This window comes from Monodelphis domestica, chromosome 1, assembly GCF_027887165.1.
Source record: "Monodelphis domestica isolate mMonDom1 chromosome 1, mMonDom1.pri, whole genome shotgun sequence".
NCBI lineage: Eukaryota > Metazoa > Chordata > Mammalia > Didelphimorphia > Didelphidae > Monodelphis > Monodelphis domestica.
Genome location: NC_077227.1, coordinates 694,008,608 through 694,020,673, shown reverse-complemented (window position 1 = coordinate 694,020,673; position 12,066 = coordinate 694,008,608). Strand labels below are relative to the sequence as shown.

At 38.1% G+C, this 12,066-nt stretch overlaps 1 protein-coding gene across 1 annotated transcript in view; it reads right to left on the bottom strand.

The window, feature by feature from the left end:
* Positions 1 to 7,276, bottom strand: part of CES4A (carboxylesterase 4A) — a 39,847-nt gene extending 32,571 nt beyond the window's left edge. The window contains exon 1 of the mRNA XM_007477111.2: positions 6,936 to 7,276. Coding sequence (XP_007477173.2) covers positions 6,936 to 7,206 — 271 coding nt within the window. The 5' untranslated portion in view covers positions 7,207 to 7,276. The remainder of the gene's footprint in view (positions 1 to 6,935) is intronic.
* Between the last annotated feature and the right edge of the window lie 4,790 nt (positions 7,277 to 12,066).

Here is a 12,066-nt window from a genome sequence, read left to right as displayed (position 1 = left end):
AGGCAGAAGAAAAATAAAGACTAGGCAATAGGGGTTGAGTGACTTGCCCAAGGTTACACAACTAGGAAGTATCTGGGACCAGGTTTGAACTCAGGATTTCCTTTGTCTCCAGACATGGTCTTTCTTCTCTATCTATTGAGCCACCTAGCTGTCTCTTCATCTCCTCCATTTCTTTCTTTCTTTCTTTCTTTCTTTCTTTCTTTCTTTCTTTCTTTCTTTCTTTCTTTCTTTCTTTCTTTCTTTCTTTCTTTCTTTCTTTCTTTCTTTCTTTCTTTCTTTCTTTCTTTCTTTCTTTCTTTCTTTCTTTCTTTCTTTCTTTCTTTCTTTCTTTCTTTCTTTCTTTCTTTCTTTCTTTCTTTCTTTCTTTCTTTCTTTCTTTCTTTCTTTCTTTCTTTCTTTCTTCTGCTTCTTCCTTACCTTCTGTCTTAGAAATAATACTGTGTATTGTTCCAAGGCAGAAGAGCAGTAAGGACTAGGCAATGGGAGTTAAGTGACTAGGCCAGAATCACACAGCTAGGAAGTGACTGAGGCCAAATTTAAACCTTGGACTTCCTGTCTCTAGGCCTTGATCTCAATCCACTGAGCCACCCAGCTGCCCCCTCTTGCTTTTCTTCTAATTTTAGCTGAATTGGTTTTATTTATACAAACACTTTTTCATTGTCATAAACTCTTCCCCTATCCACAGATTTAATAGGGAATTTCTTCCTGGATCCTCTAATTTGTTTATCACAATCAACCTTGAAAACTCAATCTTGTACCCATTTCAAGTTTATTTTAGTATATGATGTGAGATGTTGTTCCATACCTAATTTCTGCTAGATTGCTTTCCAATTTTCCCATCAGTTTTCATTGAATAGTGAGAGATGGAATCTTTGAGTTTGTAAAAAACTAGACTAGTATTCTTTTGCTGTTCACAGATCAATTTCTCTATTTCCTGCTCAGTTCCAAATTATTTTGACAATTACTGCTTTGTGGTATAGTTTAAGATCTGGCTCTGCTACGTGCCCTTTCTCCCCATTTTTCTTTTTAATCAATTCCCTTGATATTCTTGACCCTTTGTTCCTCCAGATGCGTTTTGGTCATTCTTTGGTAGTTTCATTGGTATGGTATTGAAACTTCTTAACCCTTTGTAGTCTGGCTTCCAATTTCGTGGCTCAATTGAAACTGCTCCCTCCAAGGTTATCAGTACTTTTAATAGTCAAATGTAAGGTCCTGTGTCTTTTCAGTTCTCATTCTTCTTGATCTCTCTGCTTCATGATACAGTTGATCCCTCTCTCCTCCTGGATGTTTTTATTTTATGTGTTTTTATGAAACTACTCACTGGTCCAGTGGTTAGAATGCTGAACTTGGAGTCAGGAAAACCTGCGTTCAGATCTAGCCTAGCTATTTGACCCTGGGCAATTCACTCACCTCTCAATCTCAGTTTCTTCATCTGTAAAGTGAGTAAAATGAGTATAATAATGAGACTTGCCTCCCAAAGGCTGTTGCAATGATAAAAATGAAATACTATTTGTAAAGTTCTTTGCAAATCCTAAAGTGCTATATAAGTATTTGCTATTGTTATTTTGTTCCCTCCTGGTCCTTTTTACACTTGTCTTATCATTCCTTGATCTCTTTCCTTAGCCTGCCATCCATATCATATCTTCCTCACTGGAGGTATGTTCCAAGGCTCTGTCCTAGGTCCCCTAGGTTCTTTTTTTCTCCAAAGTGTCAAAGTCAAGTAGAAACTGATCTCTGTGGCAGCATATTGACTTAGATAATCACAGATTGGGGGCACCTGGGTGGTTCAGTGGATTGAGAGCCAGGCCCAGAGATGGGAGGTCCTGGGTTCAAATTTGACCTGAGACACTTTCTAGCTGTGTGACCCTGGGCAAGTCACTTAACCCTCATTGCCTAGCCCTTGACACTCTTCTGCCTTAGAACCAATACACGGTATTGATTCTAAGATGGAGGGTAAGGGTTTAAAAAAAAGAAAAGAGAATCACATATTACCATTATCTACCATGCAGTATATTTTTATTTATATTGCTAAACTTTTCCCAAATTACATTTTAATCTTATTCAGTACATGGGACTTTTGCTGGCCATAAACCCTAGGGGGTTGAGAATTTGATAACTCTGCACACTGTTTTGGTAATCTCACCCATGGGTATAATTATCATCTCTAAGCAGATGACTCATAGATCTATATACCCAGCCCCAGTCTCTTCCCAAGCTTTTGTCCTGAATCATCAATGGATATTGTTCATGTCAAATGAATAGTTCAAGCTCAATATCTCTAAAACAGAGCTCATTGTCTTCTATCCATCCCCATGCAAATCCCCTCCATTCAACTTGTCTATTTCTATTGAGGGTACTGCAACCCTTCTAGGTTCCCTGGTTCATAACCTAGATGGAATCCTTGACTAATCCAAATAGTTGGAAATTCTTGAACCCCTAAAAAACTATGTTACCCAAAATTCTTTTCTGTATTACCCAGAATCCTTTTCCCTTTTTCTGTGTCCTCATGATGATTGGTATTTAAGGTTGCTGTAACTCCTCCCAAATTGCTCTTCTCTGGTGAGCAGGCTGGGTTGTTTAGGTAGCTTTTAGTCTAGTTGTTATTAATAAAACTTTTAAAATATAATACTTAGTTATTGAATATTAATTTTAAAATCTACACTATTCACTCTCCCTCAAGAAATATAGACAATCTGTTGCCAAATCTTGTCATTTCTATTACTACAACTTCTCTCACAATTGACCCCATCTTCTCCACTACCCTAGCTGATGGAGTAGTTGGTTGTTCCAACTTCTGGTGATGTTCATTTCCCCTGGTTTCCCATGGGAGGAAGGGGACTGCATCTCCACAGTGGAGAGGAAAGTATTGGACTTGGACGTGTAGATGTGGGTTCTAGTCTCTGCTCTGCTACTTACTAGCAATATTCAGATAAGCAAATGCCTCCCTCTGGGCCTCCATGCCTTTATCCATCAAATGAAGGAGTTAAGACTAGGCATTTCCAACTCTGAAATCTTCTGATCCCATGGCCTGTGTTTTAATTCTCTCTCTCTATCGACTTTGGGACTCTGAATAAGTAATTTTATCTCTTTTAGTCTCAATGTTCATCTGCAAAATGGCCATAAGTATGCTTTTACTACCTAAGGAAAATGACTTCTAAATCTTCAAGTATTTGATCACATGGGTTAATGGGGATATGATTGGGAATGTAGACTCTAAACCATCACCCTCGTGCAAATATCCATAATATGGAAATAGATCTTGATCAATGACACATGTAAAACCCAGTGGAATTTTGCATTGGCTCCAGGAGGGGGGAGGGAAAGAACAAGAATCATGTAACCATGGAAAAATATTCTAAATGAAATAAATAAATCTTAACAAAATAAAATAAATAAAAGTAAAAATATTCAAGTATTATAGAAAAAGGGGAACTTTTTTTGGAGGAGAGAGAATGGGACAAACTATCAGGATGGCAGGGGAGCCAGTACAGGTTTGTATATCTAAAATCCCTTCTAGCTAGGCAATTCAACACTGTGTTTAATAGCAAGGTCAAGTGTCAAACTCAAATAGAAACAGAGACCATTTAGCTGTACATAAGGATGCTTGTGGACTGCATTTTGGCTTAACTTTAAAATTTAATGTTAGATAGATAGGCCTGGATAGAGCACCAGGCCTAGAGTCAGAAGGACCTGGGTTCAAATTTGGCCTTAAACATGTATATACCTATATGACCCTGGGCAAGACACTTAACTCCATTTGCCTTTGCCCTTCTGTCTTAGAGTTGTTACTAGGACAGAAAGTAAGAGTAAAAAATATTGAGAAGTGGGCAGCTAGGTAATTCAGTGGATTGAAAGAAAATGAGGTCTAGAAATGGGAAGTCCTAGGTTCAAATCTGGACTTAGAGACTTGCTATCTGTATAACCCAGGGCAAATCATTTAATCCCCAGAGCTTAACCCTTATCCCTCTTGTGCCTTAGATCCAATACACAGTATTGTTTCTAAGATGGAAGGTAAGGCTTTAAAAAAAAAGAATAATAAAGAATGAGACAGATTTTTGTACATAACTAATGTGAGAATTTGTTTCTCTTGGGTAAGCATGTTTATTATTCATTCATAACAAATCAGATGCATTATGTTATTATATTGCATGTTATGTTATAAATAAACATCTGTTTGAAATGAATACTCCATTTTTAAATTTTCATTCAATAAAAATGTCTAAAATGTCAACAAAATAAAATGTAATATTATCTAGGTTTCATTATACTTCTATTTTGCTAAATATTTCCCAATTACATTTTAATCTGGTTTGGGCTATACTTAGGAATATTCTGGGCCTCACAAGGCTCTGTGTTTGGTATATTCATTTTTTATATACTTCAATCTCTTTTCTATAGTACATATCCTATGATCTATATCTATATCTATATATCATGTTGAAATATTAAGACTCCCTGGATTTGGAACCAAGGGCCTTGAGTTGGAATCCTAGATGGCTCCCTGGATGACTTTGGACAAGTCCTTTAAAACTCTGGGATACAATTACCAGGACCCCAAACCCAGGAAGGACAAAATACAAATGAGTCAGCAGTTCAAATGAATGTAGGGCACAAGAGACAGTGAAATACGACCTTTCCTTTCTCATTCTCTTCTGGTTTGGTTTTCTCCATAAATGGGTTGATGACCTGGAGTAACCTGATTCCCCTATGAGAGTGTGCTTCCCCTACTGTGGGGTTAAGAATACTTGTACTCTTTATCTCATGGGGTTTTGAGGGGTTCAAATGAGTTACCAACAGTGGCACGTAGTCATACAGTACTGGCAACATCAGCTACTACAATTCTTGATATTTTTTATATTAGATAATTCAGTCAAAATTTTAGGATCTTCTTAGAGAACTAATTTGTCGATGGCTTCACACAAAAGGGTTTGGTAGATTTTAAGTGACCTAACCTGCGGCCAACAATTTAAAACATTAGCCTCTCCAGAAAACACAGAACTCTAACTAATATGGTCTTTCATGGTCAATTCTGCATTTCTTCTAACTGGTGGAAACAAGCATACAGCAACCACAACAAAAAACTTGGAAGGTTTCTTGCTAAATTGTCAGGGGCTTCCAGACCTGGACTTCCATTTGCTGGTACCCATAGCTGCCAAGTTGTACCTACTTGACTGACCATAAATAGTGGCACTCTTGCTCTGGAGGGCTTTCCTAACTTCTTTGTTGCTTTGCTCTTTGGCCGATGTGCTCAGATGGCCTGCTTGGCTGTCTGGGCACCACCCTCAAATATCCACAGAAGCTTGAGGCTAAATGTGAGGCCACACTTTCTGTGTGTTTTGTTTTGTTGTGTTTTTCTGCTATAGAGTCATGGGCAGAACTGGGAGAGAATTTAAAACACAGAAGGTTTCAACTGGAAGGCGTACTAGAAAATAGACTCTTAGATCCAGAAGGGAAATTAGGACAGAATGTTAGAGTGAGAAAGGGTCTTAGAATAGAAAAATTCCAGAGTTGGAAAAGGCACCAAACAAAGGCTATCAGGGGCAGAAGGAATATTAGAAAAGATAATGTTAAGAGTTCTAATAGTACATTAGAACACAGAACGTCAGAACTGGAAAAAGTATTAGAAAATATTTTTAAGTTCTAATTGGAACTTAGAATGATAAAACTGGAAGGAGTATTACAAATTACATTTAAGTACTAATTAGAACATAGAGTGTCAGAACTAGAAGAAGTATCAGAAAATATATTTAAGTTCTAATTAGAACTTAGAATGTCAGAACTGGAAGAAGTATTAGAAAATATATTTGAGTTCTAACAGTACATTAGAACATAAAATGTGAGGGCTAGAAGAAGATTAGAAAAATACAATGTTGAGTTCTAATAGCATATTAGAACATAGAATGTCAGAGCTGGAAGGAGATTAGAAAAATATATTAGAATTCTAGTAGTATATTAGAACATAAAATGTCAGAACTGGAAGGAGTATTAGAAAATATGTTGAATTCTAATGGCACATTAGAATATAGAATCTGAGAACTGGAAGGAGTATTAGAAAACATATTTAAGTTCTAACAATACATTAGAACATAGAATGTCAGAGCTAGAAGAAGATTAGAAAAATATATTAGAATTCTAGTAGTAGATTAGAACATAGAATGTCAGAGCTAGAAGGAGATTAGAAAAATATGTTAAGAATTCTAGTAGTGGGGGCAGCTGGGTAGCTCAGTGGATTGAGAGCCAGGCCTAGAGATGGGAGGTCCTAGGTTCAAATCTGGCCTCAGACACTTCCCAGCTGTGTGACCCTGGGCAAGTCACTTGACCCCCATTGCCTAGCCCTTACCCCTCTTCTGCCTCGGAGCCAATACACAGTATTGACTCCAAGATGGAAGGTAAGGGTTTATTAAAAAAAAAAAAGAGAGAGAATTCTAGTAGCATATTAGAACATAGAATGTCAGAACTGGAAGGAGAATAGAAAAATATAATGTTGAGTTCTAATGGTACATTAGAACATAGAATGTCAGAGCTAGAAGGAGTATTAGAAAATGTGTTTGAATTCTAATGGTACATTAGAACAAAGAATGTCAGAGCTGGAAGGAGTATTAAAAATAGATTATCAGAGCTGGAAGGGACATTAGAACACAGAACACAAGAATTAGAAAGGGCAGATTAGAATTGGAATTAGAAAATTATAACTGGAAGGAGGATAGGAAAACAAATGTTAGAGCTAGAAGAAGCTGAGAACATAGAATATTAGAGAACATTAGAATGTTAGAGAAGACTATCACAGCTGGAGGACAAAGAAACTATCTCCTATGTCCCTGGTTTTGCAGATAAGGAAACTGAGGTCCAGAGGCCCAAGATGGCATTGAATACGGACAACTACCTTGCTCTTTCCTCTTCTCTAGCTGACTGTAGGAGGTATGGAAGTGTCTTACCCAGAAGAGCTGGGAAGCAGGTGGTCAGGCTTATCAATATTAGCAGCAACATTTTCTTGCTGATTGAATCAGGATTTGACCAAGTGTTTCCAGCTGATGTTGGTAGAGCTCCAGGAAAGGGGTGGTAGAGTCCATCCAAGGAAACACTGGTTGGAGATCCAGCTCTTGTCTGCCTTTTATTACCAGAGCCAGCAAGATCTTCTGAGTAAACTAGAAAACTCCGCCCACAACAATTCCAGTCTCCTCCTTTGGTGGTAGAAGATGTCAACATATAGTTGAGATAACCAGGGAGCTTTGAAAAGAGGCCATAGATGAAGTTGAAAACTTCTTTTATTGTCACTGAAAACAGTCTGCTTAATGGGCTATTTTTCCCTTCTGGCCTGAAAGTCTTCTTTCTTCATTCCATTCCCCACAAATCCCAATAATAACAGTTGAGATAATAGAGGGCTTTAACGTCACAAAGTGCTTCTTTCACATACATTATCTCACAGAAACCCTGTGAGGCAATAAGGGCATTATTTTTTTTTTCATTTAAAAAACCCTTACCTTCCGTTTTAAAATCAATTCTGAGTATCTTTTTAAGTAAGGCAATTGGAGGGTCACACAGCTAAGAAGTATCTGAGGTTAGATTTGAACCCAGGACCTCCCAATTTTCAGGTCTGGCTCTCATCCACTAAGCCACTTAGCTAGCCCCTAAGGATGTTATTTTAACCACTTTACAGGTGGGAAAATTGAGGCTCAGACAGCTTATGTTATTTGCCCATAGTCACGTCACTAATATCAGAGGAGGTATCTGAACCCAGGTTTCTAGGGGACTCCAGATGAATTGTTTTTCCCTTTTGCCCTGTGGCTTCCAGTCAGATTCTTAAGGCATGAAGGGACCTTGCAAGGTCATTTAGGTTGAAAAGAGCAATCCATTCCAAATGGGAGAGAAATCTCTCTTGTTTTTAGTTAAGGACTTCCTTAGAAGGAAGACTGGAAGACTTCTTGGTTCTCAATTTGGCCCTTAGTAAATCCTTCCTTAGAGTTAGCCCAAGTCCTTCATACTTTGGTGGAAGTCCATTTTCCTCTTGTTGTCAATAAATAATATCTCATCTTTATAACATTATTTATAATAATAAAAAATTAAAAATTATATACACACAAAGTTTAATAACATCTGTAATAAGCCTAACAAGGGTCAGCTAGATAGCACAACGGATAGAGCACCAGGCTTGGAATCAGGAGAACTTGAGTTCACATTTGGCCTCAGACTTCCTAGCTGTGGGACCCTGGGCAAGTCACTTAACCCTGTTTGTTTGCTCTTCTGTCTTAGAGTTGTTACTAAGACACAAAAAGGGTTATAAAAATAACCATAACAGTCAAGGGGGATATGGTTGGGAATGCAGTCTCTAAATGATCATCCTAGTGCAAGCATCAACAACATGGAAATAGATTCTGATCAAGGACACATGTAATACCCAGTGGAATTGTGCATTGGGCTATGGGTGGATGGAGGGGAGGGAGGGAAGGAATATGATTCTTATAACCAGGGAATAATGTTCTAAATTGACTAAATAAATTTTAAAAAGGAGTATTGTCATGAAATCGAAAAAGGAAAATAAAAGCTTTAAATTCTGTCATGTAAAATATGAAATGCCCGAGAAAATAAAAATCTGAGCTTCTGAGCATATTAATTTATTAAATAACAAAAACTAACTCTAACAGAGAGATAATAATAATAGCTAGCATTTAAATTATTATTTACAAAGAACCATACAAATATTGTTTTATTCTCACAATAACCCTGAGGTAGGTGTTATTATTATCCTTCTTTTACAGATAGGGAAACTGAGGCTGAGGGAGGTTAAGTGTCTTGCCAAATAGCTCACACAGCCAGGTATCCAAGGCAGGATTTTAACTCAGTTCTTCCTAGCTCCAGGATCAGCTTGATACTTAGCATCTTAAAGTTAGAGATGATATTATCATCTCCATGTCATAGATGTGGAAAGAAGCTTAGAGAGTTTAGGTGATTTGTCAAGGATTACACAGTTAAATGTCCGAGGCAGGATCTGAACACTAGTCTTACTGACTCTAAGTTTTATCTCCATCTCATCAATTGTCAAGCATTTATCCAGGCACAGGTAGGCAACTCAATGGATAGAGAGCCAGGCTTGGAGACCAGAGATTCTTGGGTTCAAATGTGGTCTCAGATACTCCCTTACTGTGTGACCCTGGGTAAGTCACTTAACTCCCATTGTCTAGCCCTTACCTCTCTTCTGCCTTGGAACCAATACTTAGTATCAATTCTAAGGTAGAAGGTAAGGATTTTTTTAAAAACCAAGCATTTATTAAGCTCTTTCTGGGTACCCTGAAAAATGCACTCTACTACACTATCTCAGCAGAAATGGAAAACAGAATTGCTATTCTCTTCTATCTGACAATCATCCTTCTTGATTATGAAGCTGTGTTCAGCCTTCTCCATTCACCCCAATATAAATCATCATGACTCCATAATCAAGAATAGAAGATCAAGTCAAGAATGTGTTAGCCTGGAGCTTTTTTTATGTATCTCAGGCCACAGTCATGCTACCACCTCTCTGGGGGCTCAGTTCTCAGTTCCAACACTGTGTGATATGAGGACTTGGGGGCTTATACTTATATATAAGGAAAGCTAGTGAGTAACTGGGCTACTTTTTGAAGGAATCAAGGAGACAAGGACAGCAAGTGGTGGTGGGAAATGAGCAAACCTCACTGATGCCATCAATTCTGAAACTAGCTCAGTTCCCTTTCTGTTCAATTATGGGTCTGATCCAACTTCTGTCTTTTGAGAAAACTATTCATTGGTGGGAATTGGGAGAAACTCTTATAGCATTGTTCGAACCTAGCCCTGCGTGGCTGGGAAACTGCTTGGAGACCCTTAACCAAAGACCTAGGCTACGCTGACCAGGAACTCAGGCAGCCTGAAAGACTGACACAAGGAATTTTCTCATAATTATATATCTCAAGCAACCCATATACCTTATCTAGAAAGTGGCCCCACACTGATCAATCAGTGATTGTTTCCATGTTCCTTTGGTTGTTTACAGACATTTGTGGGGAGTAGGATGCTTCCTTTCTTGATTTCAAGAAATTATACCTACTCACTCTCCCCCTTCCAGTTTGGAAAGCCCCTAATCTTTCCTCCAATTAGAAATCAGATTACTTAATGTTGGGTTGTTTCTTTTTAATGAATTGACCTTGTTTGATGAATTGTTTTTAATATATAAAGGCTTGCCTCCCACTGTATTTGGGGTCCAACCCGAAACTGAGGAAGGGGCCTGGTCCCAATTTATTTTGAACCATTACCTTCCGTCTTAGTATTGATTCTAAGGCAGAATAATAGTAAGAGCAAGTCAATGGGGGTCAAGTGACTTGCCCAAGGTCACACAGCTAGGAAGTGTCTGAGGTCATATTTTAACCCAGTACCTCTGAACCTGACTCTCAATCCACTGAACCACTGAACCCCCCTACCCTGGTCCCAATTTGTAAGGCAATTTTCACACATTATTTAAGAAATTGATAGATTCAGAAGATTGAATTTGTGTTTCTTCAATGATTTATTTCATCTTCCACCTGCCACAGTTTTTTTTTTCCTTTTTAATCTAATCTCCCTATGAAAGCCTTAGTCCTCTTTCCTGGGACAACTACTTGGAGTATGGGACTTTATCAATCTTTCCCAGCATTCTAAACTTTTTGACTGAAGTTTATAAGCAGTTTTCTTTTTCCTGGCTGGCTGCATTTTCCCCTTTAGGAATATTTCAGGGTAAAAGAATCTGCCAGAAAAAAAATACTAAACATGATCCAAGACAAAAAATGTTCCTACATTTACAAAAAACCAAAGCGAGACAAAGTAACAGGCAATGTAGTAACTGCTAGATAGTAATTGCTAGTAGTAGTTGCTAGACTTTGTTTTCTTCAATTTGCAATAATAAAAAGGCTAGATTAAAACTAAAAAAGAAAATGACCAATTAAATCTCTTGCAGATTTCCATCAGATGTCACATAATTCAACAGCAAACTATTTAGGCATCCCCAGAACTACTAGGGGCCTCCTCTGATCCCACTCTACCAAAAATCTATCCAAGGGGGAACATGCACGTGCCTTATTGCTGCTGGAGCCCAGTCTGTTTTCCTCAGTCATTTCATTTCACCCACTATGCTTTAGAAGCAAGATCTTCTTCTGATACCAAATTTCAGGCTCTTTTGGGGTGAGGTTCGGGAAGGTCCACACAAAGAAATGGACGTCAAATTTAACTGGGATAAGAAATGCCCTTTACAAATGCAGGTCGTAGAGTCAGAGATTTAGAGCTGGAAAGGATCTTAGAGGTCATCAAGTCTAATCTTTTCATTTTATGAATAATGTGGAAATAGTTATCAAGTATATTTGTACAACCCAGTGGAATTACTTGTTGGCTCTGGGAGTGGGGAGGAAAGAGGGAAGGGAAAGAAAAAGAATCATGGAAACATGGGAAAATATTTTTTAAAAATATAAAAAAATTTAAATAAAAAAGAATTATCATTTCATTTTATAGATGAGGAAACTGAAGGACAGAAAGGTTTACCTAGCTTGTAAGCACCTGAATCAGGATTTGAATTTGGGTCTTCCAGACTATAATTCTAGTCTTCTGTCTTTCAGATAGCTCAGCACCTGCCCTGCAATTTAGTCTTAATGAGTTGCCTGGGGCACTGAGAAGTTAATTGACTTGACTAAGGTCACTTAGCCAGTATGTGTCGGAGGTAGAATTTGAACCCAGGTCTTCCTGCCACTATACTCACTACCTCTCTCTTTTTGTTATTTCTTGGTACAGCAGGAAAAACACTGTATTTGCATTTGTTTTTGGAAGAGAAAAATATAATCTCTTTCCTTAACTCCTTGCTTTTTAGAGAGATGTGTCTTGGCCTCTATTAAAATAAGGAAATCTTTATCCTCAGCTCCAGAACTGGCCTAGATTGAACAGATTAGAGGGGCAGCTAGGTAGCCCAGAGAATAGAGTTCTAGGCTTAGAGTAGGGAGGACCCAAGTTCATATCTGGCCCCAGACACTTCCTAGCTGTATGACCCTGGGCAAGTCACTTAACCCCATTTGCCTAACCCTTGCCCTTCTGTCATAG